Here is a 27542-nt window from a genome sequence, read left to right as displayed (position 1 = left end):
AGTATCTGAATAAGGGTCTCTTCAATCTTTGCCTGGCAATATCAACAAGAAATAGAAGAAAGGAAAGGCATCCTTACTTAAAAATGGGAGCAGCTACCTGTCTGAAAAGAAATATAGAACTTCACATGGCAAAGAAATTGCTTGACTCCGAAAAAAGTCGTCTAAATTACAAAATTTTCATGCCCCAGATGAGCTTTTGATCGCCCACACGGAGCTTCCGGCTTTTGCAGTGAACTGAATCTCCCAAAAAATACCATACTCCAACCCACCCAACCAACATTACCTTCATCGCATGACAAAAAGCCAACCATCAGGCTGCCATAACACTCTAGAGAGGCAGCCATCCTAAAAATACAAATGCCTTCAACATATTTGATTATACAGTGCATTAACTTCACATGCATCGAAGTTGTCAATCCCACTGACCAGCTTTCCTAAGGTTACACAGCAAGATTAGCCAATGAGCTCTGCAGGTTTCTTGCAATGCAGATTTGAGCAGTAGGAGATGTTGGAACATCACTCGTTGCCGCTTGGTCTCTTTTCTAGCAAGGATGCTAAAAATGCTGAACAAAGTTTGGTGAGGGGTGGAAGAACATGAGATGACCCACTGAATATGGTCTCCCAAGGTCTTTCTGATGGGACAAAAGGGATTTCTGGAATCTGTTCTTTCTTCAAACTGATGTCAGGAAGCTCCCCATAGATTGATGCATATCCAAACCGCACTACGGCAGGGGAAATAGAATGTGAGTAAATACCTTATTTCCAATTTTTCATATAACTGGATTTTATGTATACAAATACCAAACTGAAATGGCTTTCAGGGGAAAGCAGATTAGATTGGCCAATTACAGAGCCACTAAATGAAGGATGGGAAACTTTCGCAAACTTATAAATACCATTTAAGCTCTGCAAATATTAAGCTAGAGAATATATTGGCGACGCTGCTAGCAAAGATATAATAATGCAAGTCTCACCTGCTTCCTCAGGTGGTGCTTGACTTTTCTGAGCATTTCTCCTAATCTGATTTTCTTCACTGCTATGTGGATCAAAGATGACATATTCATGATCACCATTTATGTATAGCAGCAATGAAGTGTCTTTTCCCTCTTTACATTTAGTATCGTGGAAAGATGGATTGGGAGGTAGAAAAGTGAGGCCACCTCTCTTTGCCTGAATTGGGAACAGCAGCCAAATTAACAATTTCTGAAGTTGCTATAGAATTCAAAGTTCTATCATGGGATTAAAGAGAAAAAGGGACTAAAACAAATGGTACCAGTGTAAGTTGGCCAAAGTCAACATTTAGAAGAGGAAAACTATGCAAGGCCACACATTAAAGATATATAAAATTGGATCCCTGACTAGCTATATATGCACTAACCCAAACCTGTAATTGAATGTTGCTGCAAGCCAGTTTCACAGCTTCAGCTTCAATTATGTATCTTATTCATCAATGATATACTTCTTTGAAGACACAGATGCTAAGAGAATTTGTTGTCATATACTAGATGGTAACAGTGAATTTAGTAATAGACCCATACACTAGCTGGTAACCGTACCTTCTGTACCGACCATGTGGCCAACGGAACTGGATTCTCTACATCAAATAATAATATTACTCCATCTCCATCCCTTGTAGTAGTATCATCTAGTGAATTATGATTGGCCAGGACAGCAAATTGAGATCCATCCGCTGTACAGCTTACATCTGTACAAAAATAGTGTGAAATTCTACAGAGAAGACAGGCTATCAACATGATAACTTGATATGAAATGACCCATATTCATGATTCATGCAAAAGAAACAACAAATTAGTCCAGGTAGACTTGTACAATTACAATAAATAAAGTCCATACCTTGTGCAAAAAGCTTGTATGACCAATACATTGACAGATTTGATGTGCTCCAAACAGATAGCTGTGGTTTTGATCCCTTCGACGATGATACTAGATATTCTGACTTCCCAATGAATGAAAGTCTTGTGATTGGCTACAAAACAAAAAGATCTAAATATCATTTTCTGGATTTGTTTGAGCAACTATTTATTGTAAACACAAGCCAGATATGCTGAGGATCACCGAGAGTGTATCTCCAATTATGGCCACAAGAATATTTGAATCAGGGTCCCACAGTGTAACAACAGTCCCTGCTGCAACAGCTAGAACAGATCCATCAGCAGAAAAGGCAGCAGCGGTCATAGGTTTCTTCCTGCATGTTACAAATATAGAATTTACTTGCAACCTTGATCACTACATGGTGGCTCAAATTTTTCACTCACAGGACACAAACATGAACAAGAGAATTTTGGTTCACAGAAGTGTTATAAGATGGAGACCATGATCAACAGTGTGGGATCTCAATCTAGAATAGCAACTCCACACGTTTGCGTGCATGCACATAGAGATATACATATTTGTGCGTATGCTTGTATGGATGGAAAAAGGGGACTTTACACCCACTGCAAACTTCAATATTAATGAGAGAAAAATGAAAATCTAAAATGCTGGACATCAGGTATAAAATTCTAAATGCCTATATACAAAAATCATAAGTTTTGAAGACTCATATCCTATCAATCAAGTCACCCCAAGATCAACACACTACTTCGTACTATTAAGATTTTGTATGTGGGAGGATTTGAATCATATGCAAGACACTTCCAAAACAGATGATCTTCTGCGCATTAGCATTTTAGACCTTGTAGATCACATGTGTGTGCGTGCAACTGTAAATCTACATTTGGCTCATATAGATTTACACGTGTAGATCACATGTGTGCGTGCAATGCCCATTTCTCCAAGCCAGCGACAAAGCATACATGCAATCCAAACAATGAAGCGTAAGCAGAAATTTCGCTTTCGCTTGCATAAGGCCGAGACAGCTGTTGACGGCTTGCACAATCTTCATGGACCCATTCCTCACCACCAATCCCTTAGTAATGTGAAAAGAGAACACTAACAACATAAGGAGGGCTCTCAAATGAAGAGCAACCGCATGCGCATGAACCGATATTACCTGATTATATCTATGTGAGGCCACCACCATAAAAAGGGGATCTCTTGCATCAAATACAATTAGAATATTGGTTCAATGTCGGGGTCATCATGCCTGACTACTAAACACTGGTCAAGGATTGGTGACCCAACACCTTGATGCCCCCGAGGGACCACATGTTATTGCCACTAATTTATGATACTTTTTCGAGCTTAAATATTATATTTCGAGCAACATTGCATCTAGTGTCTTGCGATTACTAGTCCCATCCTGCTACTTAATAGTGCCCATTCCCTTGGTCTCTATCACCACGGTTAGCAATGCCCATCCTAAAAGTTTGCAATCCAAGTTCCCATAGTTAGCAGAGACCAAGCCTGTGATCAGCAATCCAAGTCCCCGCAGTTATCAATCCCTATCCTCATAGTTAGCAATGCACATCCCTGTAGTTAGCACTTCAAGTCCCCACAATTAGCAGTGTCCATCCCACGGTCAGCAGTCCAAGCCCAAACAATTTAGCAGTGCCCATCTCCACAATTCAGGTCTCCACCCCACAATTAGCAGTCCAATTCCCCACAGTTAGCAATCCAATTCCCTGCAACTTAGCAATGTCCCCATCCCCACAATTAGTGGTGCCCATCCTCATCAGTAGTCCAAGTCCCCATGGTTCAAAGTGTCCATCCCTAAAGTTAGAAGAAAAAGTCCCCACAACTAGCGACTTCCATCCTACTATTGACAGTGCCCATCTCTGTAGTTAGCAGCCCAAGTCCATACAGTTAGTAGTGCTCATCCACACACTTAGCAGTTCAAGTCCCACAGTTAGTAATGCCCATTCCCATAGTTAGCAGTCCAAGTCCCAGCAATTAGCAGTACCCATCTCCATAGTTAGTGGTCCAACTCTCATCAATTAGCAGTACTCATCTCCATAGTTAGCAGTCCAACTCCCCTCAGTTTAGCAGTGCTCATCCGCGCAATTGGAATCCACAGTAAGTAATGCCCATCCCCATGGTCAGAATCCACATTCCTGCAGTTTAGCAGTGCCCATCCATGCAGTTGAGGTCACCATCCCCGCAATTAACAGTGCTAATCCCCATAGTTAGCAGTCCAAGCCCCTGTAACTAGCAGTCCAAGTCCCGGCAATGAGCAGTGACCATAGCAATCCAAGTCCCCGCCCCTCTCCCTCCCTTTCTCTCTCTCTCTCCCTCCCTCTCTCTCTTCCTCTCTCTCTCCTCCTCCCTCGCCAGTTTTTCTTAGCCGGTACGTGCCGGAACGGCACAGTGTGGCACCATCCCATGGGTGCCAGTTCCGGTACTATGGACCGTGATTGAACTTCTTTAGTGTGATAGAACATTTGCAATCATGCATCAACCCCTCAGACCACCAAAAGACTCTGGCGAGCAGACCTTGCGACTTCTATTATCAGCCATTTTGGTGATTATTTATGCGAACCCTTCATTTGTGATTCTGTCTTTAAAGTTCAAATACATCCCAACTCATCCTATGGCCTCAACAACTTGGCCACTCCTTGTCCTGTTCTACCCAAAGATTGTTGCTATGCTACATCTCCTGCACTCTCCATTTCCCTCCAGAAAATCCATTATACATTGCATGCACTTCTTCACAACAAACTCTTCCTGCACGATTCACAGTCAGTTTTACCACTGTTAAAGATGCTACAGCAAGCCATTCAATCTGTAAAGACATGCAAGTATCTTGAGCTTAAACCTCACATTTTTTCCATTATTGTTTATATGAAGCTGTGTGGAATACATGAACATGGTTGTATGTACATGCACCACATAATATCATGCCTCAATCATTGGCTATGAATACTTGTAATTTTATTTATTTGTCTTACTTTCCTAATTGAAATAAAGTTATTGCTCCAACAGTGGGCCCTAAAGTTTCATCTCACTTCAGTTCAGACTCTTCCTAGGTAGTTTATCAATTCATTATTATATGGGTAGAATGAATGCCCAATGACTCCAATCTCCATTATTGAGGAATAAAACCCTATTAATTATAACAATTCATGAATTTCTCTATAAGTTCCACTAGTTTTGCAAACTTCTTTTAGTCTCCATGGCACTTCTGCATGCACTGACCCATCTATAAATGAAAGTAGTGTTTTCTTTCGCATTCTTCAGCCATAGGCTATTTCATTTAAGTTGACAGGCCATACAGTCTGTATCTGCCCTTCCAAGTACTCGTCAATAGCCCCCCTATCTTTGGCTTATTGACGATGAGCTCCAAACTTTTTGCCTCTGGTCCAATTCATGATTTTTCCTATGGGATGGTTGCCTACATTTGTCCAGAATACCAACTGCAGCAATAGAGGACAACTGAGACTAAAAATAAAGGATGATTGAAAAGTCTGTATCCAGATGTCGAAAATAAAAGACCCATAACTTTTCAAGTATAGATGCTCCTCAGATATATGCTGCCTGTGCAAATTAGGACCTAGTCTTAATCTGTCTTGTAGTTTTGTAACAGATTGTACATCAGATCCAGAAAAAGAACTTTGATCAAATTTCCCAAATACATATGTCTAAATTAAGCCTCAATTTAAGAACTGAGAATCATGTTTTCAGATAAATACTAATAGTATGCATACAAGCATGCATGTGCAACCATGCGCAAAAAGGTGTCACACAGGCATATATAAATGAAAAGTGATTTCTCCATTATTTTCATCCACGGATTTTCCCCCTTGTGTCTTCACCAGTCAGAATCAGGGAAAATATCAACAAATCAATGGGTGAATGATGTTTATCAGTCTGATTTAAAAGTTACTTGGTTTCTTGAATCAGATTGATGTGCATAATTCTGCCATGTCAAAAGAGATAATAAAAAGTAAAACAGATAAACTAATGATTAATGAATTGAATGTGATCAATCATCATATCAAATCCTGTGAAAGGAAAGCAATACTTGTATGAACCAATAGATTGGCATCTCCAACCAGATTTCTGAAGCATTTGATCTGTATCTTCGGTGTAAGAACTATGAACCCAGACCTACAAAATAGAAACTAAATAGTAAGGTCATATGTATCAAGAAAGAGAAAACCAAGAAACAGGTAAAAACAAAGGTTACCTTAAAGTCACCACCAAAAGAAGAGCTCACAGCCATGTCATGGCCAGGACGAAATGCAAGAGCAGAAATTCCAGCATCACTATATGAAAAAGAAAGAACAAATTAAAATAATATTTCATATCACAGTCAAAAGGCTTTTAACAGCAGAGAACATTATCAATGATCATAGGCACTTCAAAATTATAAGATTCCATATGCTTGTTGTCTCCAAATTACATGATTTTTAGTATGTAAGCACTTTAGAGATAATAGATCGCATTCAACAGCACAGATCATTGGTGTCCAACCCTCATGATCCAATTTAACCTGACTGGACCCAACTAGTAACCCAGTCAACCAGATCCTAGCCTCTTTCTATAGAGTGAGAGAGAGAGAGAGGAATATGCTGAATAGATTGTCTATCAAGTCTATTGACCAAAGTATCCTTTTATAAAAAAAAATATTTTATAAATCATGTTAACAATAGCAATTTTGGTAAATATCTAGAACAATCTGTTTTACTCTTATCTTTCTATTTGAGAAGTATGCAAATTATTACTGTTCTATATTACTGATTCCCTCAACTAATTTTCAATTTTAAATGGTTTGGGAGTACTCTAACAAATCCACACAAAACACATCCCAACATTTTCTCTCAAAATTTTCTTTTCTATTATTATTTCTAGAATTAGAGCTATCTCCCCAGATAAATTCAAATTAAAATGTTTGAGAATACTCTCTCTCCAATCTACCAAGCTCATATACGGAGGTTGCACATACATTGAACATGATAGGCTGTTGTCATATATGCATAAATAGTTGGACTGCATAGAAAACATGAAATTTTTTGCAAAAAATTTAACAATTCAAAATGAATGATGATCCATCCAAAGTAAAGATTCAATCATTAATAAGATCTAGACTATAAAAAGCCTAGAAACCACACATCATGTGTTTTGGTAGTCTTTAACCCAGGCATCGAATGGGGAAAATATAAATAGTTGTCATAACATAATATTGCGTTTTGTTGTGATCTAATCATCAAAATCCATTGAATTCAAACCTGCCCATGTTCCAAGACACATAAATCATGATCAATGAAGTGGATCTTCAATTTATTTGCCCTATCATATACTTTGGCATTCTAGCAATTTTGGCATTGCTCATTTTTGTGCTCATCTAGTGTGTTGGTTAAAGATCTCAAAAACTAATGATTTTTACTTTAGCCAATTTTAAAAGATGTAGATCAAACTCGATGGTGTGGATTTTCAACTTGAGTGGCTTGTCATGGTTTTTGGAACCATTAAATCTTTTGTCAAAAATTCAAATGTTGTGCATTCTATACATTTCTCTAGAATAAATGGTGAAGTATAGCAATAATCTAATAAACCAATCTTCTCCGCATACTACAGATATGTCAACATATCATCTATCATTGACAGAAATGCATTTTATGCATATACAACCTCCTCATGCAAAAGAAGAGCATGATCTTATGTGCTAAATTTGAAAACAGCAAGGTACAAGGTCTCCCAGGAAATAAAGCATGTACATTATAATTTACCATTATGCAAATATCACTAAATGCCTGAAGATCATGAATCAAAAAGGATTTTTTATGTTGCAATCATAATATTCACCAAGGTTCGCTGAATTGATCCTAGAGAGAGTACCGAGCAGTGACCGGTTAGACACGGTGCGGATCCAAACTGTACCATTCCAAAGAGTATAAACATAGAAAGAGCCAAAAGGGAGGGGGAGGGGGAGAGGGAGGAGAGAGAGGAAGAGAGAGAGGGAGGGGGAGAGAGAGAGGGAGGGAGGAAGGGAGGGAGAGAGGCTGAGAGTTAGAAAGAAGGCTTGAAAGTCCTCATCGATGGGGGTTGCCCCTGTTTTGTTTCAAAACAATGGATGCCCTAATTTTTTTTGTAAATGTCGAATTGAAATTAGCAAACCATTTGCCGACTTTCTTCTGAGCAAAGTCGGCAAACCGTTTGCCGATTTCAATTCAAAATTTACAACAAAAAAAAAATTAGGGCACCCCCTCTTTCGTTCGAAATAGGGGCAACCCCCTGTTTCAACAAGGGGAAAGAGAGGCAGGGAGGGAGAGAAGCGAGAGGGACTGGGAGAGAGGGCATGAAAGCCCTTGTCATCCATTGGGAGGGGGGGACGCGGCGAGGAGAGCTTTGCGGGGTAGGGTTTCAACAACAGAGTAATAGAGCTTTTCAGGAGAGGGAGGAGGGGGAAGTTCCAAACCGAATATAAGAAGTAAACTGTGTCGGTAACCGACCGATCCAATTCGGCACGGTTCAGAAAACCTTGCTACCAACGCAAGGATATGTATTGAACTTCTACACTATAATTCTTATGGATAAAGGTGTATTTGCATGAAGAGTTGAATTAAAAAACAACTGTTTGAAATGTCAAGTTAGGATGGAAGAAAATCCAAATTAATTTTGCCCTTTTCTCAAAAACTAATGCTGAAATTTTTTGTTAGGGAAGATGTACCCTAAAACCAAATTATTATTGTTTGGACTACTCAGATCCCCTTCTAAATTGGAAGTCCCTTTTTGGAAGGCAATCATAGATAAGATACCGCTGTCTAAGACTAATCTTCACTTTGCCATAAATTTAAGAGGAATTTTGAATTGGCTAGTTACCTTTCTTGACGACTCCAAACAAATGTAATGCATTAGGTGTTTCCAATGAATATTGGGAGCGCTTTTTGCACTTCATATGGTGTCCAACTTGGTAGTACAGGAAAAAGACGCTTAAGAGATTCGTTCCCTGTGGAATGTTATGGACCTTTTAGGGTCGCAGGCAATTTTTTCCTTCTCATAGAAAGTTTAAACATCTTAGCTTCATTACATACAAAACAATCTAAAAATACGTCTTTTAAATTTTCTAAAGATATAAAGTGTTTATAGAACAAATACACTTCTTCCCAATGGAGCATAAATGAGATATCTCAGTACAACAACCTTAAAATTTTAAGAGCAGCTCACTATAATTAAAAGATCAGCATTTAAGCACATATATAAAGATATCAGGAATTCGAGACTCTTAGTAGTGAAGATTCTGCAATTGCATTAACCTGTGAGGCTCATATATAACAGTTGATAGAGAGTATTCTCCCATCCGAGACCCATGCTTCCAAAATTTTAGACTTACAAGACCCCCTAATCTTTCTTCAGGAAGCTTAACATCAACTGTGCCCATCACAAAGCCATCAGCGGAAAGAGATATCAAAGCCACATATATCTGCAACCATTAGAAGTAGGGAATGCGATCACAATTTAGATCATATCACAAGAATTTTTAGCTAAAAACAAAAAGATTTTGCATAATTTACTAGAAGGCAACAACACCTTCTACTCAGTATTTAACCAGATAGCATCAACAATATATGCTGAGTCAAAATCGCACATAATATAGCAGAAAATTATCATTATGATCTATGACCACATAATATCAGTATAAAAAAAACTCATGTCACTTCCCTTCAAGAGATTGCTTCGCAAGGCATTTTGTTCTTTAAGTTACAATTTATTATCTCAAAAAAGTTACAATTAATTTTCTGTGATTGGAATAAATGGAAATATCTATCCAATTTTTATGTTATTTTGTCTGAAACTCTGGATAGTTAAATTGACATCTAACAAACTTCTCTACATGTATGGTGCATTCTTATATCTTATTAAATAGGCCTTGCTAGTCACTTTTGACAGATAAATAAACAGAAAAACATGAACAATGATGACTAATCATTGGTACATACCATGGTAGCCAATATTTGTAATTTATGGGGAAAGTATACCAATTGGGATACACTTGAGTCCTTTGTGAAATGCATTCTCAGCAAAACATGTTGAACGAAAAACTATCTGGCAATCAGAAAAGTACCAGTTTTACTTCTTCATCTTTATCGTGACAATACAAGCAATAATATTTATCTTCAGTTAACTCACATATAGATGTGATTTCAATGGTTGTACATGCTGGAGTGTCCAATATGCTGAAACTTCGGACCTTTAGCCTACTAGGAGGCAACTTTGATTTTAGTCACAAACAGCCAAAAAATTGCTGATTTTTCATTTTGACAAATACATGTGGTGCAGGCATTTAGAAAATCAAGTACAGTTCAATTCAAGACTCTGATTTGTGAAAATAACTTGCAATTTCTGGTACCAGCAAATATTTTAATCAGGTCTGTCATTTATCATATTTATGTTGTGTGAATTGGTCACTACCACGAGAATCTACCAAGATGACCTGATGTATGACTACAAGAACCACACAAGAAACCATCGCAGCTTCAAATAGCTTCAAGAGCCAGGTGAAGATCACAAAAATCAAGAAGTGCCTGAAGCGTATGATGAAACCTTTTCTCTTTTTTTAAATTGTTAGTAAAATCTTTATAACTTCTAGAAGCAAAGACTTTTAGCTTTTAAAAAAAAAAGAAAACAAAGCATGGGTTGTTTGCAAATGCCATCACCAAAATCGATCTTCATGCTGTATTTCACTATATTGTAGAGAAACAAAAGCAGATAAACAAGAACAATACCAACAAGCCCACAACTTTTGGTTTGTTGTCCTCCAGTATCAGAATCTAATGAGTTAATATTGAAGCTCTTTGCAATTGTCTTACATTATTATTGCTCATTTTTAACTCAGCTTGATGCTTTTCAGAATTCACCGAATATATATACTGAAGGTTCATGAGGGATATCAAACATTATAGAGAAGATCAAAAGCATTTCTTGGGCATGATCTTTTCCGATCGCATTTGTTTGTAAAACCAATAATGTTGATGTTTTTAATAGAACATGGCATGAATCTCTTAATTTCCTACAGCATTGTGTTTAGATTTCATTCTCCAGCTTATAATATATGATTCAAAGATAAAGGCAGTTCCCAGTAATAAACTTTACCTGATCTAAACTCTTCCAAGTTTAGTCAAATCTTGAACAGATCACCCAGTTTGCTAGAACTTAAGTTGCATAACCAATAAGGAAGGTCTCCCTTCCAATAAATGATGTTCTAGGTTTCACAGCAGGCCCTTTAATTGCTCATGACGAGATGGAGAATCAGTTATAGAAAGCACCCAAACTTGTAATATTTGAACTACAATCTCAACAACATGCAAATTAGGTAAGGATTAAAGCATTAGCTCCAAAATACAGAAGTGCATTAGACCCTTTCTTCTGTTGTATCTTAAAAAATCCTGGTGGCAATGCAATATTCTGGGATGAAAAACACTTAACGTGCTAAACCTGTAAAATATGGTTCCTTCACAAATCACAATATTCTAAAATTCAAACAGTTATAATAATAATAATAATAATAATAATAATCCTTCTAATGCTAAGGGAGTAACGACATGTTGACATGATAATTAATCTTCTTTCGCGACATCGCCCGTTGGATCGCGCCGTGCCCCCGGCTATCAAAGAACTCCGAACTCCCTCATTCATCAAGAACTTCTACTTTCAAATGATAATTATCAGAACTTCTAGGCTTCTAAGCCCTCCACTCCTGCAGAATGTGGCAGCCAACCAGCATAGCCCACCCACAGGGGGGAGAAATGGCACATTTCACGTTCTCTATCTTGTCCAGTGAGAACAAATGAAAAGAAAACAGGAAAGAACTAGGAAAGAGGCAGAAGAAGCCAGATTGTGCAAAAGAGAAACACTGGGGAAAAATCAAACAGTATAGAATAAATTTAGTGCCTTACTGTGACATCATCAGCAGGCTGAAAATTCTTTTCACATACTTGCACCTGGAAAAGATCAACAATGATTCCATCAGTTCTCAAAATTATATGTACAGAAGATGAAATATAAAAGAATCAATCCTCTGATGACACAAAGCTGAATCTGCTCTTGGACTAGACAGCTTACCTCAGAAACCTCAAGGTTGTCATATAAGCTGAAGAACTGCACACAATAATCTTTCGTTGGCAGGGCAACTAACCCAGCAGCATGATCATAGGCAAACTCACTTCCTAAGCCTTTATATCCATCTGGAGATGAGAAAGGTAGCTGAAAACAGACCATGTAAGCTTATATTAATAAGTACTAAAATCCCAACAGCAAGTGTTAGACCAAAAAAAAAAACCCAAAAGAAGAAGTCTATAAGTAATAAACTGAGTCTCGTGGCACTTATAATCCACTAACATTGAATCCGACATAAAATATAATATGGCAAGTTGAGTAGTATGAAGAGATATGTCAAACCTTAATTCCTGCAATAGACTTTTTAATCTCCATTGTTGGCATTTTTAATAGATGTATTTGATTATCTGCACAAGATATCTGAAATAACACAATTTCAGTTAAAAGCAGTCATCCTAAGAAGATGCCAAAATGCAACACATATACAAAAGAGAATGCAACAGAGTACAAAACCAAAATGCATGGAAGAAGAGCAGAAACAAACTTCTATACATCAAGTGATCAGATTTCCATAAAACCTTTTCAATACAAGAATTACAGAAGGGGGGGGGGGTGCGAGTGCCTAAGAAGCAAAAGGACTTAAAGATTTTTAGTGTGCAGTTTTCTTAAAGAGCTTGTAGCTAAGTAGAACGGGTTTTGGTAACAGCAGCCAAGTAATTGACAGGAATTTTCATGCAGCTAAGGAAAATAACAACCACCATAACCGTTCCTAGCCGTAGTGCACCTTTGCTCTGCTAGTACAAAACCATTAAACAGTCCTGGTTTTACAGAGGCTAAGGAATTGCCAGGAATTTTATTACTGTTAAGTACTATCAGCGCAACCATCTAATATCTGACAGTTGATTATTTTGCAGATTGATGATGAGACCAGGATGAAGCAAAGGTTTAACTGAGGATTAATATAAAAGCATAGTTATCAAAACCAGATTGGCCTCGCCAGACAGACAGGGAAGCCAAAGAAGCAGACCAAGGGCTGATCAACTCCTTAAAAAGATTGGATTTCGAAAACCAGAGATAACCATTAATCCAGCCAAAAAAAAAAAATTCGGTTTGAAACTGGGGACCAAGCCAGTTGGTTCCTAAAGGACCAGCCAGATTTTAAACCATCTCTAGATGACATTTTTACCCCCTCATTGCAGTCTAAGGTTATAAAGGGAATTTGGTATAATTAAAAAATAAAACCAAACTATAAATCCCTGATTCTCCCTAATTTTCTGATCTCTTTTGTCTCCCTGTTTCTCTCTCAGTCCCAAATTCATCCCCCTATCTAGCAGTCTGGCTTTCAAATGATGCAGCCAGTAGCAGTGTGGAACACAACATTGTCAACATGGCCCCTTCACCTCAGTCCCTGAGGCGCACATATTAGTTGTGCTGATGACTGATGATAAGTCATTTCCAAAAGAAGGTTGACTTTTAAGCATCTTTTCTAAAATTAGCAGCTTAAATACTAAATATCCTGTTTGCTGTCTATGTACTTTAAACTGAGTTATCACGCACCTTGTTGCTTGTTTTCTGGTTGTTCATAATTTGATACTCGACTCAACTCAACATATTATCATAATTTGACAATTTGTAGATTCCACTAGTATACCTGAAATTTGAGCATAGTTCGTAGGGAAGTATTGTTATTTGGCATGTCATGCTATACTAAACAAGGCTCTTAATTAAGTGTGGAAGTGTATACATAAAGTTTCTTATTTTCTTTTTTTTTCTTATTTGTTCAGAACTTTCAACTTATTTTTATTAAACTTTGTGCATTCTTTTTATTTTTAAATATTTCTAAATACCAACTGCAAATGAACCGAAATATGCACCCACATACCTCATATGCACTATGTTGTACCTTAACCACCTATATACTACAGACGCTTTTTTAAAAGCTTGATTACGTATAAGATTCTTCGAAAGGGGAAAAAATACTGATTCTTGGGCAGGCACAAAATAAATCATTTCAAAAGGCACTTCTATATTTTCTTAAATAGTTTTGTTACCTTTACTCGCTTGATTTACTAAAACATATCTAACAGAAGTATGAAATTCTTATGAAAAATTAGTGATGCATCATGCACATTACCGTTCCAAATGCTTTTGCAATATCAATTGTCATTATTTTCCTTTTCTTATCATTCATAATTTTTATGGATGTGTTTCACAATTATAGTATCTGAGAGTTTGACATAGACAATCCCGTTACTTATAAATCATCATGAAAGGAATTGTTTCAAAACTCTTACTTTAGAATATTAGACCTTTGTCCACAAAGTTTCCATGTTTTTCTCGTCTAATATCTTCTTTTCTATAGTTTTCAATTTATTTATATTTTTAATATGTCTCCGGTTCGACCAGCTGACCCGAAGCTTGAACCAGTGACCCAGTGACCCAGTGACTCAGCCATTGGCCAAGTGAATGCCAGGTTCAGTTCTGATAAGTATGTATAAAAATAATAGAATGGTTGCTTGATTTAGGCCACTCACAAAAGTTGTGGCATTCTGATGTTAATGTGCTTGTTCATGTCAATTCTTCTCTGTAGCATAGAAGGACTATTACTGCATGTTTCTCAGTTAAATCAAATGCAGGCTTTAAAATGTGAAGTAACAGCTTGAGATAGGTACACTTTTTAGAAGGAGACAATAATAAAATATAATATAGCATAACATTGTATTATGTTTAAAAAAGGAGATGACTGTTTCATTTGTTCTATAATATAATCATCAAAATGGAAGCAATATAGATTTAGAATGTCCAGCTAGATAGATATGAAAAGCATGTCCTTGATGAAGCATGGAGACATTTCCATTTCCATTTCCATTCAAAGATAATTCACAAATTTTAAGTGGCAATCTCTGTTTATTTTCTGTATCCAGAACCTAGCAAACCTAGCCCTTGTGAGTTCAACTTAAGTTTTCATACGGTTCAAGCAGATCCTGCCATTTGGACCCATTACAGAAATCATGGGGCTCAGATCTATTACAGAACTGGCCCATCCCAAAGCATTAAGGAGAATGTAGCATCCACCTTGCAACTAGACTGCAAGTCAAACATTAATATTTGCAATGCTCAATCCTACACAAGTTCTAGTTCCCGACTAGGAATAGCAATAGGTAGTGTACCTGCAAAATTTACCCTATGTGTACCTGAACCCATCCCAAATCTGACTAAAAATTTGTCCAAAAATTCCAAGCCCATCCCATCAAAAACAGGGTAAATCCGTCGGCTACCCGAACCCGTCCAATTAATCTTTATTCGAATTGGGTTATTCAAGGTAGGTCGGGTACCCGATCTGGAATTACAAAAAGTTAAAAAAGGAAGGGAGAGCAGAGGGAAAGACTTTTACATAATGACCTGAACATAACTAATATCAAGTAAAAAACAATAATATAACTAATAATACATCAGACTAAAATCAATAATACATGGAAAAGGTTAGATGTCCTTGGGATTTGGGATTCAAGTCCCCTCACCCCTCTCTTGTATATATATTTTTATATAATCAAGTTCAGATAGCAGGTATCCGAGGGTCAAATCCCGAACCTGTTTCAAACCCCAATGGGTTTTAATTTTAAATCCAAACCCTATAGGGTTTTACTAAATGGATCCTACTAGGGTTCGGGATGGGTCGAATATCCAAAAAAATCCACCCGGCTGCCATCCCTATTCCTAAATAGCAACCATGAAGAAAATTGGTTTACTGTGTGCTTGAGAGAACTAAGGGCTCGTTTGGTTCGCAGGAAAAGGAGGGGGGAAAGTGTGGTCAACGGGAAAGTAATGAAATGCCTCTTGTTTGGTTGGAGTTTTCAAAGGAGAGAGATGGGAAAGTTGTATTCCCATGGGAATATGATTCCCACATTTCATGGGAAAGTCTTTCCCATGAGAAACATGGGAAAGTTACTTTCCCATGAGGTGGGAATCACTCCTTTTTTATTTTTTCCCAAAAAGACCCTTCAACATTAAAGAAGCATTAAAGAGGCATTAAAGATCTAGTTTTTATTAAGGGCATAATAGGAATTATACATAACTTTCCTAGGAAAGTGGATGGTCAACAAACATAAGCACTTTGGAAATTTGTCACTTTCCCATGGTTAACCAAACATGCCAAAAGTACTTTCCTAGGTATTCTCTTCCTAGGAATCTGATTCCCAGGAATCATATTCCTAGGAGGGAAAATACTTTCCGCGAACCAAACGAGCCCTAACACTCTCAAAATTCCCCTAGATCGATCTCTTTCGATGGACCTATAACAGATCATGCAGGTATTAAGATTGTCAAGTTGCTTTAAGATGTACGGTAGTCTAACCGCATAGCTCCATAACTCACTATTTTGCATGCCCATAAAGGAGGACCCTAGTAAGAACTCGAGGTCCAGCAGCAAACAATTGGTGAATTACCAATTTGATCCCAGCACTAAACACCAAAAGCCCAGGCCAATATCCAAGTAACAGAAGCCTCCAAAAATGTGGTAACCTCGCTCAATCAAACAAAACAGCAAACATGTTGTGGTCAAAATCAAGCACCAGTACATGGGACATGACATAGAACCATAGATTCAAGCAATGCAATAAGACTATACAAGGAAAAATGATGTCAAAGGAGTAGAGGAGTAAAAGCATCAAAAATCAAGTGGTGCAGCTGTGAAATCTTCGGAGAAGATTCTAAGAAGTACAAATTCCATCCATTTTGCTGGAGGAGGTAATATCTTTCAGAGACCAATGTTGCAATGTTTCATGTGTTGCAGCTAGTATTAAGCTAGCATGCAAGAGTCTAAAAGCCTACAGGAGGGAAAAAAGTGCTTCCTTGTCCTCCTGGCAGCATAACCTGAACTTAAAATTAAAAGGAGGAAAAGTAACATGACATCTTGAAACATAGCTTCACCGAGTAAAGCAACAAATATAGCCATATCATTCACGAACAGAAAACCATCATGTAAATAAGTGATAATATTCAAGTTATGCTATTTTTAAGTAGGGAAAAGCTGTCTTACACAAGAAAGAGAAGGATCTGGAGAATCTGTAAAGTATAACAGTGGGGATCCTAGACGGGGCTTATACTTCCTCTTTCCTGTGTCAAGCTGCCAAATCACAAGAACTCCTTCCTTCGCACCTGATTAAATTCAATCAAGAATCAATGGAAACAATGATACATGGAAAAAGTAAATGCCTGGAAAAATCATGAAAAAGAAAATGTCATCTTTAATAGGTGACCGAATGATCACCCTCGATCAACTGCACTATGGGCTAATACCACACAAAAAAGGAACATAAAATGTTAACACTTCAAATAGTAAACTTAAATTGTAAATTCTCAATCATTAGAAAATTCATCATGATGAAGCATGTAATACCTGAGTACAAATAAGCTCCATCAGAGGAGAAGAAGAGAAATTTAATTTCACTTGAATGCCAATGCCACGTTGCGCAAGAGTCTGCATCATCATCACCCCTCACCCCAGGTCTTTCTTCCTCATTAGTAGTCCTTCCTTTACCAGTTGCTTGTAAATTTTCTGAGAATTTTCTCTTTCCAAAACCTCTCCATATCAAAATTCTCCCTGTTACATCACCTCCAGCCACCATTCTTTCATATGGATGAAAGGCAAGAGTACTCAACTTTTTCGTGTGATACAGCTTGATCTTTTTTATTTCATCACACTTACAATCTTTTCCAGGAACCTTCCATATATGAAGTTTTCGTTTGTTAGGAATACCTATGTATTCTCCAGATTTACTCACAGATATGAACACCGGGTTGAGGGTCTGTAGATATAAAATCCCATATTAGGCCACATAAGGCAACCGATTATCAGATAACTGAAGTTACGAAACAGCATAAGTTTAGCATGCTAAAGGCAGACATAAGGGCTGCAACATTAAATGGTTAATATATATTTTTGACTGTATTAAATTGCAACTAGATGCAGCATATTAATACCAAATTTGTAATACAATGGATCTAAAGATCAATATGGACATTTCCATTAGGAATTGCAAAATAGAAACAGCGGAGCAGGCATAATACAAATTATATATCACAATGAATTCCAAGTGACAGCATGAGAAAATTATAAGCAAAAAATACTTTAATCTATGATTGCTATTCATTCACACCTCGGCTAACAATCCTTTGACACGATGTGAGTTGGTTAAATTGTATATCTGAATCTGTCCGCGCAATGCTTTATGTTGATCAGCTGGTTTGTTTATATCTTCAACCGAGAGATATGCAAAAAGAGTGGACATCTTCTCATTGCTCCCAACTGGATTTCTTGATACGTTTGGGATTACCTGAAGGAAAATGATAAATAACATGGCTCAAGTTCAAATGAATCATGATCACTATCTTATAGCACATAAAAAAAACATAGCTGTGTTATAAAAAGATAATAAGTAGAAATACAATGAGGAAAAACTGTTTAATAACTTGCATGCAATAGAAGAGACGTGTTTGCAAAGATGTTCATGAATTATGCATATATATTCAGTCGACAGAAATAATTAGTCATCAAAAGCATTGCGTTGGACCGTTATTTGATCTGGGACAACTGTAAACTCAAATAAGAGCCATCTCATAAGTAAGAAAAGCAATTCCACAATACAAATATCACCTCCTAAGGGAAGCATCCATATTGGACATGCTTCTAGAACAAAGAAGGTCCAAAATATTATCATAAACATAATCAACATAATACGTCGTAATATACCGAACCAGGTAGTACAAAATGTAATGTACCATACTGGTTCGGTACCGGTATATGATACGAAGGACGTACCGACAGTCGATATGCTAAACCGGCCCCATGCTGTATCATACCATATCGATACAGTGATAGCATGGCACCAGTATGGAGCCCAATACCGAGACGACATATCTTGATAATCAGTAGTATTGGTCTGTTCTTCTAATCTGTCAAAACTCACGACACCCTTAATGTGAGCTTTCTAATCATTTCTATCATATGTCATCCATATTTTCTTCATATTATCCACTCCCTTTTAGGGCCCTTCCAGACAGTAAGAATCCCCTAAATTACCATGGCCCCTGGCTTTCATGCATATCATCTGGAACGATCAAATTGGTACCTCTAGGCTGGTCCTAAGCTACCTCTTTCCTACAGTTACATAAATCCATTAATTTTACTTTCAAGAAATGTACAAGCCTCATTCTTTTGCTCCAAAAACACCCGAGCACAATTTTGGTCTTCTCTTTTTTTCCATCTCCCATGTTCATAAGCCAATTACATGACAAATCAATATCATACGTCCATTTACCCCTTTTAAACTCTATCAGCAGCATCCTAGTCCACCCTGTTCTTTTATATGGCTGCCTCTATATAATGCAAACGGTCATTAACAAGTACTGTTCAAGGGGAAGCTGATTGTCCTTTATTATTACTATACAAGCAGGAAGAAATTTATTAAAAAACGATTGTTGATTAGTAAGGAAAATGAGTATTTCAGCTAGAAACTTATTAACCTCGACAAGTATTTCTTTTACCGAGAGAGAGAGAGAGAGAGAGCGTCAATCCTCTTATCCAGAAGATAAAAGGGCACAGATAACGCCAAAAGTATTCACTCAGAACCTTCTCAAATATTACATGAAAACGTTCTTGTCTTCGATTTCACGAGTCACATTTGACCTAATACTGGTTTTTTTTAAAAAGTTAATTTACATTTAGTTTACGCAGCAATTGCATGCTAAACTGCATGCCATACAAGCTAACAATTTTTTAAGCAACAGGAAGGAATAAAAAGGGAGTTAGTGGATTCCACTTACCATAGAGAAGATTGGAAGCCCGACCTTCACCTTCTTTACCAACTCCGGCACCGAGAAATCCCAATAACAGATAATTCCATCCAACGACGAGGTCCAGCAGTAGCTCACAAACTTACTCGCGGCAACGGCCACCGGAATAACCACGATGGACGTGACGCGGTCCGCGTGGCCCTCCAGTTCCGTTATCTGAGACACCAAGACGACATTTTTTTCACCACCCGCATCTGACCCTCCCAAAAAACACAAACAGGTAGGAAAAACAGAGCGGACGGGGTTACCAGCATGCCTGTGGAGGTGCTGAAGACCGAGACGGTTCGGCCCGTACAGACCAACAGCTTCTTCCCATCGTGGGAGAAGGCCGGAGGAGAGGAGACGAAGCTCTGGCCGCCTGTGATCATGGCCTTGCTCAAGAGAGGGGAATTAAGGTTCTTGTTTCTTTCTTCGTCTCTGAGTTTGGGACCTTTGATGGCGCGATGACTTGGGTAGAGACGGCAGTTTAGTGAAATGAGGAGGGGCGGATGAAGATTGGATTTAGGGTTTTTGGTCGGTTTGGTGTGAGAACAAGTTTGCGCGGGCCACCTTCCGCCGTAGCGCTGCGTTTTAGTAATTTTATTTTTTTTTTGATAAAGTGGTATACTAATATTCAAGAATTCTGGAAATCTTTACTTCTCTAAGATTAGAAAAATGCTAAACTAACAATGATCTTCGCAAAATTCCTCGAAAAATCAGTGACCACACACCTCAGTTTAATTTTTGCAGTTGTTGGATTGGTGTTAGTTTAGTATTAATATTCAAGTTGTTATGGGTATCATAAAACCCTAAGAGACCTCTTATCATATTAAATAACATTTATTATGTGGCCATTTTTTTTATAAAATTTATTATATAGTAGAATAACTTACATTAAATTCAAATTTGCATTAAATTTGAAAAAATCATGTGAATACTTACAAAATTTAATGATATTGTTATTTTAATATGATTATTTGTTCTTTTTGATTTTTCATATTTTAAATTTATTTTTAATTTTTTTAAGTTTATTCTCTGACTAGAACTGAGAGGGTGGGATTAAGAAGAGCAGAAAGAAGATATACGTCTACAATAAAAAAGATCAAGAACATACCCAAAAATTATAGAACATTTTTTACTTATAAAAATATTTTATAATAATATATTTTATCCATTGAGATATATTTTCAAAATTATTGAAGGATATCTTCATCTAAAAATATGATAAACCATATCTATTAAATTACACGTAGAAGTTTGAAACTATCTCTTTTAGTATCCTATGTATTTATAGTTTTATATAAGACTCTCATGATTTCATTTAAAAAGGGATCAGAAGGATTTTTTTTTTTTGTGGTGGTGTCAAGATATATGGTGGAGAAAAATATATATTATTTTAGTTTTGTAGATCACGATTACGTGTGAAAAGGAGATACAAAAGTTTTTTTTTTTGGTAGGGAAGTGTATAGCTTCAACTCTTAGAGGCCAACCATGTGAAGCTAGGGCTGTCAACGGGCCGAGCTGCTCGGGCTCGGCTCGGGCCCGGCTCGGTAAAAGCCCGGCTCGGGCTCGGCTCGTTAGTCAAACGAGCCCGAGCCCGAGCTCAAAATGAGGCCCGTTTAAATCCGAGCCTGAGCCCGAGCTCGAGCCCGAGCAGCTCACGAGCCCAAACGAGCCCAACCAATAACCCATTTCCTCTCTCCACCGACCACCTCCTCTCTCTTTTTATTTTTTTTCTTCTCCTTCCTTCTGGGTTTTTCCAGAAACTTCCCGGCTCCCGCTGTCTCGCACCCGTGTCAGTGTGGCGGTGTCCCTCCCCTGAGTCCCCTCTCGCCTTCCTCCTCCGCCGACCGCCGCCGATGCCTCGCTGCCTCCTTCCGCCGCCTGGGAAAGAAGCACGCGAGGCGCCTCCCCCTCTTTCTTCTCCCGTTCTCCGTTTCTCCCCCTCCCTTTTCCTCTCTTTGCCGAATCAGGGAAGGAGAAGCCCTCCTCCACCGGCGTCGGGCGAATCAGGGAAGGAGCCGAGGAGGGGATGAGAAGCCCTCCTCCACCGGCGAATCAGGGAAGGAGCCGAGGAGTCCCTCGCATGGGAGGGTCGGGCCACGGCCGGCGGCGCCCGCGGCCGAGCCCGCGGCTTCCTCGGCCGTGCCTGCGGCCGACGCCCGTGCCGGCGGTGCAGGTGCTCGCGGCCGAAGCCGGCGGCCGCCGCACGCGATGAGGTGAGTCTATTCTTCTCTCCTTTTTTTTTCTTTTTTTCTTTCTTTCCTTCTTTCTTCTCTTCTTCTTCTTCTTTTCTCTCTCCTTCGTTCTTCTCTCCGACGACGAACCGTCAGGACTCGGAACCGAGCTCGGCTGCTCGTTGTTCTCTCCGACGGGCGACGGAGATGGGGGCAGGGATGGGGATGGGGATGGGGATGGCCGGCTTGAGGCTTCTGGGTTCTTCTCTCCGACAGGCGACGAAGATGGGGTGCCGGCCGCCGGGGCAGGCTCGGGCTCGGGCAAACGAGCCTCACGAGCTCGAGCCCAAGCCGGGGCTGTGCTAGGCGAGCCCGAGCCCGAGCCCAGTACAGGGCTCGGTACTGAGCCCGAGCCCGAGCCCGAGCCTAGATTTTGTTGGAACGAGCCGAGCCGAGCCTGCTGTGGCTCGGGCTCGGCTCGGCTCGTTGACAGCCCTATGTGAAGCTGTCATCCAAGACTTTCCCACTATACAAAGTATATAAAGTAGTAATAATAGTACTAACTATAGGGGGTACTAAAATTAGGAAGGGAATATCCTACCCTAGCTTTTGATCCTAGAGGGCATGTTGGTTTGATTTTGCATTTTCATGTTTTATGTTCTCTCTCAAAATATGCTACCTCTTCAATTGAAAATACTAAAATATGTAATTACATAAAGTCATAGAACTAGGCCTTGCATTGTCTCTTTCCTTTTCAAGTATGTAGATTTTTTACATATAGCACCTAATACTAATAATCATGCAATGGCTTTTAAAAAATAAACAATCCATTAGTAATTTTTTGTCCTAGGTATTCAAAAAAGAAAAAAGGGAAAATCTTCCTAAGCATTATTTAAAATAAAAGGAATCTAATAACTTTTCAAACCCAGTCTTTTTTTATTCATATTATAGGATTTACATTAAAGGAGAAAAGAAGATAGAAAAAAAGTTATAGAAAAGAATGAAAGATGATCCATCTCAAACATGAGGCAAGGGAAGCTATTTATCCCATATAATGATTTAGTTTGGTTTCATTCGGTCATGTAGCTCCGATACTTAGACAATTCAATAAGTGAAAAAAAAAATCCTTGTTCCCTTTACTCTTCCACTTCGTTCTTTATCTTATTTATTCTGATGTTGTCCTTTTTTTCTCCTCCTTTCCCTCATCCTCTTGACGCTAACAGCAACCATCCTACTGCAACAATTAATCTTCATTGTAAGTCATGTACTAGTTTTTAATTGCAACCACAATAATGAATAAAAAAAATTGAAGAGATCCCAACTCGATGACTAATTCCATGGATCATAACTACTAAGTTGGCAACATTAGTAATAGACACATCTCTCTTCCATCTCATTGGTTGCTCCACCTATAGCACTCAAGCCAAGTTTCAGAGCATGGAAGTTGAAGCTTTTGGAGAACTCCTAATATCTAAGGATTAATAAAGTTGCAAGTGTGAACTTGTGATTGCTGGAAATTAGATGCCACGTATCAAGATGATAGAGGGTTATGATTGGTGCTTCAAATAAACACAAAGTGGTCCAAGAGCTGAATTTTCAATTTAGAACACATGTTCTTGCTATATGAGCGAGTCACTTTTAAAAGTGGACAAACATAAGGTTGCAATATGGTTAATGGCTTAAATAGCTCCAATTAAAATACAAATTGATAAGTTTGGAGAGCAAGTTTTAAGATGAATATTTTTGGGTGAGTGCCTAATAGAATGAAGAGCTATGATCCAAATTTGGGCTCCGTGACTTTGGTTGGCTAAATTCAGATTAGCAAATCTAGTTGAAAATAAGTTAAATCTAAGTGAAGACAACTTGCTAAGGCTCAAACTGATGGAAATTGAGTCCATTAAAATATATTTGAGCCATTAAGTCAACTTCATGGAAATTAGGCTAGGGCAACCTTGAATAGGATATGTTTAATAGCGTTTGACCTAGGGGTGAGATCTAAATGTGCAACTCTTGAAAGAAATTGACCGATACGAGATCATTTATATAAATTAAGGAATCTGTCCAAAGAGATGCCTAGGGATGTGTATAGTCTACATGTCTCATGAGAACATTGCTTCAAGAATAATGCAACTTTTGATTGATATCAATTGTTTTAGTAGAAAGACAAATTAATGGCTTAGGGGTAGAGATGAAGTTACTCTCTAAAATAAAGAGGCCTCAGTTGTACATATTGAAGGAGGTACATTTTTGAAAATATAGTAGTTGGCCTTTGCTAGAATACCTTTAACCCCCTAAAATACTGATAAAAGGTGAGATTTCAACTTAGAGGAAAAAGAGAGATGTCTCCTACGTTACCCGTAATATGTGGAAGTATCGACGTAATTTCATAGAGTCATTCGGTCTGAATGCTACATGAAGAACATAAGCCAGATGACGGAACGGGGAGACCTAGGATGTAGAAGATCATAACATGAGTGATTCGGCAGATTTTGATTCCTATATATCCACTCATGTGATACTTCATCATACGATTCATATAAGATCCATCTGTCTAGATATCATCATATGCATCTAGAAAGCTGTATGCTTTGGAAGAAGCTTGTACAGTTTGGGAAGGGGTTTTTATTGATAAAAGTTTCTCCGATCGGAGTTGTGTGAAACAAAACTGCTTATAAATTTGCAGTAAGAAGAGAAAATCTCATTCCCTATGTACAAGAATGAAGTTAAAGTAAACATAAGCAGCATAAACTGTTTACCCCAAGATTGAGATTCTTTGATTAGTCATCATATCTTGAAGCGGGTGCAAAAGATCAACTGTATGGAGTTTCCGCTAGTTTGGTAGGCCATTAAAAGATTTTATTAACTTTTAAGTTTGCACCTTTAGAAATAATCATTGTTGAGAGTAGGCACAAAAATATTAGAGAACAATAAATATGAATCTTATACATACCTTTGTTAATTTATTAAAATATGTAGTTTTTCTTTATGCTTGCTATTACAATGCCAAACTATCTAGTCAAAACACCATCTCCATGTTTTTCACTTCCTTGCCCATATAAGTTATAGACAAACATGACTCTCTTTTTTTTGTTATTGTGGAACATAACATGCATATCTCCACTCATTATGTTTGTGGTGCTATTCCTTAAAATTTTAATAAACAAGACCATCTTGAATTAATTATTTCTATCCTTGAGATAGGATTAAAAAAAACTTGTTAAAACTAAAATCATCTTATCAAATTATATGAGTGCACTAAATTTTTTAACCATATAGGAGTCATGATTATTCATTCTTACTATGCATGTGCTGAATGGTAGTTATAACATAACCTCTTTCAATTTGGCTTTATCTTTTTACATTTTCATTTGCCAACTTCTTTGTAATCATATTTATTTTGTATATAATCCCTTTTTGTGATTTTTATATTTAACAATTATAAATTAGAGTGCACACTAATAATACGTAAGAGAGATTTTATAAAAAGAGAGCCAATGCATGAGGTCGGATGTGTATAGTTTTATCCCGCATGCAGAGAAGTTGTTCATGTATTGCGATCCTGTGATCTTCAGGTCACAAGGAACAATCTTGCTATTACGCCAAGGCTCATCCTTGTAAAAGAGTTCCCATCAACTAATATAAATAATAAATGTTAATTAGTTGGGACCAATGTTCTCCATCCTTTGGCTGTCATCACAATTTGTAAACTTGGTCTATTCAAATCCATTGACCTATGTGTTGGGCATGGACCATATATTTGAAGCCTAGTCCAAGCCTACCAAGAAGAAAGTACATAGTTGACCCAAACCAACTCCATTTGGACCTTAAAACATAACAGAGCATGGGACACAATTTTTGCAAATTCTCTCAACCTACGTTTGAATCCAATTCAATCCCAATAATTTAATTTAACTCTTATATTCATCACATTCTTTATGCAAATTATTAATTATACTTTGAAGATCTATCACCATGGCATGAAGAGAACTAAACTTGCTTGGGACCCAAATCCAAACCTGATTCATCTGCTATCTATTACACACACACATATATACACACACATATATATATATATACATATGTATCTAAAATGGAAGCTCAACTTGTGCTGAGCTTTATATTTACTATATAGATGCCTATATTAATGATAAGATAAATGAGCTGGGAGTGGCACATATGGATTCAAATCCTTCTTGCATTCCACATATCATTAATCATTAATAGCAAGAAGTATATTCTTTTCACATTTTACATGTGTATGAGATTCAAATTCTCCTGTCTAAAATGAAGGCTTAGCTTATGCAAAGTCTTGTATTCACCATGTGAATACCATATTAATGATGGATAAAAAAATTCATTATGGTAGATCCTACAAACAGATCTTAAAGAAAATAATACTATTTTTTTTGTTTTTGTCATTAATATCTACATTACTTTTTATGTTGATGAGTAAAATAAATATCCAGCTTTCTTGGGGTTACATTGAAAATAATCTAGTGGTAGATCATATGTTGGTATAGCAAAATTTATAGGAGCTAGGAGTGGGTTGCTGACTGCTGAGTGAAAGAGAGTAGTATGACACGTCAACATTTAAGCAACATACGCTTAGGAATTTTTTAAGGGAGTCCGGATTGGGCGGTTTAGTGAGATCTGACCGTTTTAATTCTCGAGTGAAGCATCCAATATGTTGTATGTGGATCGGGTCGCAAGAGAGCAATTCAAGACATTGATGTTTTGCTTCAACAAGCAAATGCACATGAAACGTCAGTCAGCAACTCGACTAATATTTTGTCCATATTAGATAAGGGGTTAAAAATAAAAAAAATCAACACCAGCTTTTTTATTTTTTATTTTATTTTGCATACCCGATCATATGATCTAGAACATAAGATTAAGAAAATCGTACCCCATGCATGATATGCTAGTATATATTTAAAATAGAGTCTCAACTTGTAGAAAGTTGTTAGTTGTGGTGTGGACGTTGGTTTTAATAACGCCAATATTAATGTGCAACAGATATTAATGAGACTGGTAGTAATGTTTTCAGTATTAAAGTTCATTAGTTAATATGTAATAGAAATTTAATTATTATTTTATTTATTAAATTTGTTACGTTATTGTATTGTATTTCAAAATAATTGAAAAAAATGAGAAAAAAACATATCCCACACATATGAGGAGTTGCTTTTAATAAAGACGGCATTAATGATGAGAGTTATTGCATGAAGTTTTAGCTTGTACAAAGTTCTTCAATCACTATATGAATGTTAGTATATTAATGACATAAATTTTTGCTCAAAAATTATTAAATTTATTGCTCAATGTGTAATAGAAATTTGGCAATTGAAGCATTCTATTTATTATAATTTGATACATTGCTGCATTGCATTTCAAAAATAGTTGGAAAATAATCAAAAATCACACTTCACAAATTGCGGACCAAACTTGCCCCAATTCTTATTGCTAAAGAGAAGATAAGAGGATATTAGGTTTTTGACTGCATATTTGGACCAAATTCAATTGCTTGAAGAATCACTTGGTATCACTTTTATTTTTTTTTTCTATTTTAAAATATAT

At 37.5% G+C, this 27542-nt stretch overlaps 1 protein-coding gene across 1 annotated transcript; it reads right to left on the bottom strand.

The window, feature by feature from the left end:
- Positions 1–54: 54 nt before the first annotated feature.
- On the bottom strand, positions 55–20347 carry LOC103721350 (WD repeat-containing protein 75). The gene is made up of 16 exons (XM_039131940.1): positions 20058–20347; positions 19780–19965; positions 18114–18290; positions 17354–17762; positions 16994–17112; positions 12298–12375; positions 11962–12102; positions 11796–11840; positions 9156–9322; positions 6086–6164; positions 5921–6006; positions 2077–2206; positions 1855–1987; positions 1557–1705; positions 975–1170; positions 55–722 (listed from the first exon to the last, which is right to left on the bottom strand). The coding sequence occupies exons 1-16, from the start codon at positions 20175–20177 to the stop codon at positions 517–519; spliced, it is 2421 nt and encodes an 806-aa protein (XP_038987868.1). The 5' UTR covers positions 20178–20347; the 3' UTR covers positions 55–516.
- Positions 20348–27542: the final 7195 nt, after the last annotated feature.

The sequence above is a fragment of the Phoenix dactylifera genome, chromosome 11, assembly GCF_009389715.1.
Source record: "Phoenix dactylifera cultivar Barhee BC4 chromosome 11, palm_55x_up_171113_PBpolish2nd_filt_p, whole genome shotgun sequence".
NCBI classification, from domain to species: Eukaryota; Viridiplantae; Streptophyta; class Magnoliopsida; order Arecales; family Arecaceae; genus Phoenix; species Phoenix dactylifera.
The sequence above is the reverse complement of the archived record's forward strand: the minus strand, read 5'-3'. Positions and strand labels throughout refer to the sequence as shown.

Bases quoted from the DNA above. Each gene is read 5' to 3' on its own strand.
- LOC103721350 (XM_039131940.1), bottom strand. From the start codon at position 20,177: ATGATCACAGGCGGCCAGAGCTTCGTCTCCTCTCCTCCGGCCTTCTCC. The intron at 17,113-17,353 runs GTATTACATGCT...GAATTTAATCAG, and splicing joins TGGAGCTTATTTGTACTCAG to GTGCGAAGGAAGGAGTTCTT. The intron at 1,171-1,556 runs GTACGGTTACCA...TTCCCAATTCAG, and splicing joins CCACATGGTCGGTACAGAAG to GCAAAGAGAGGTGGCCTCAC.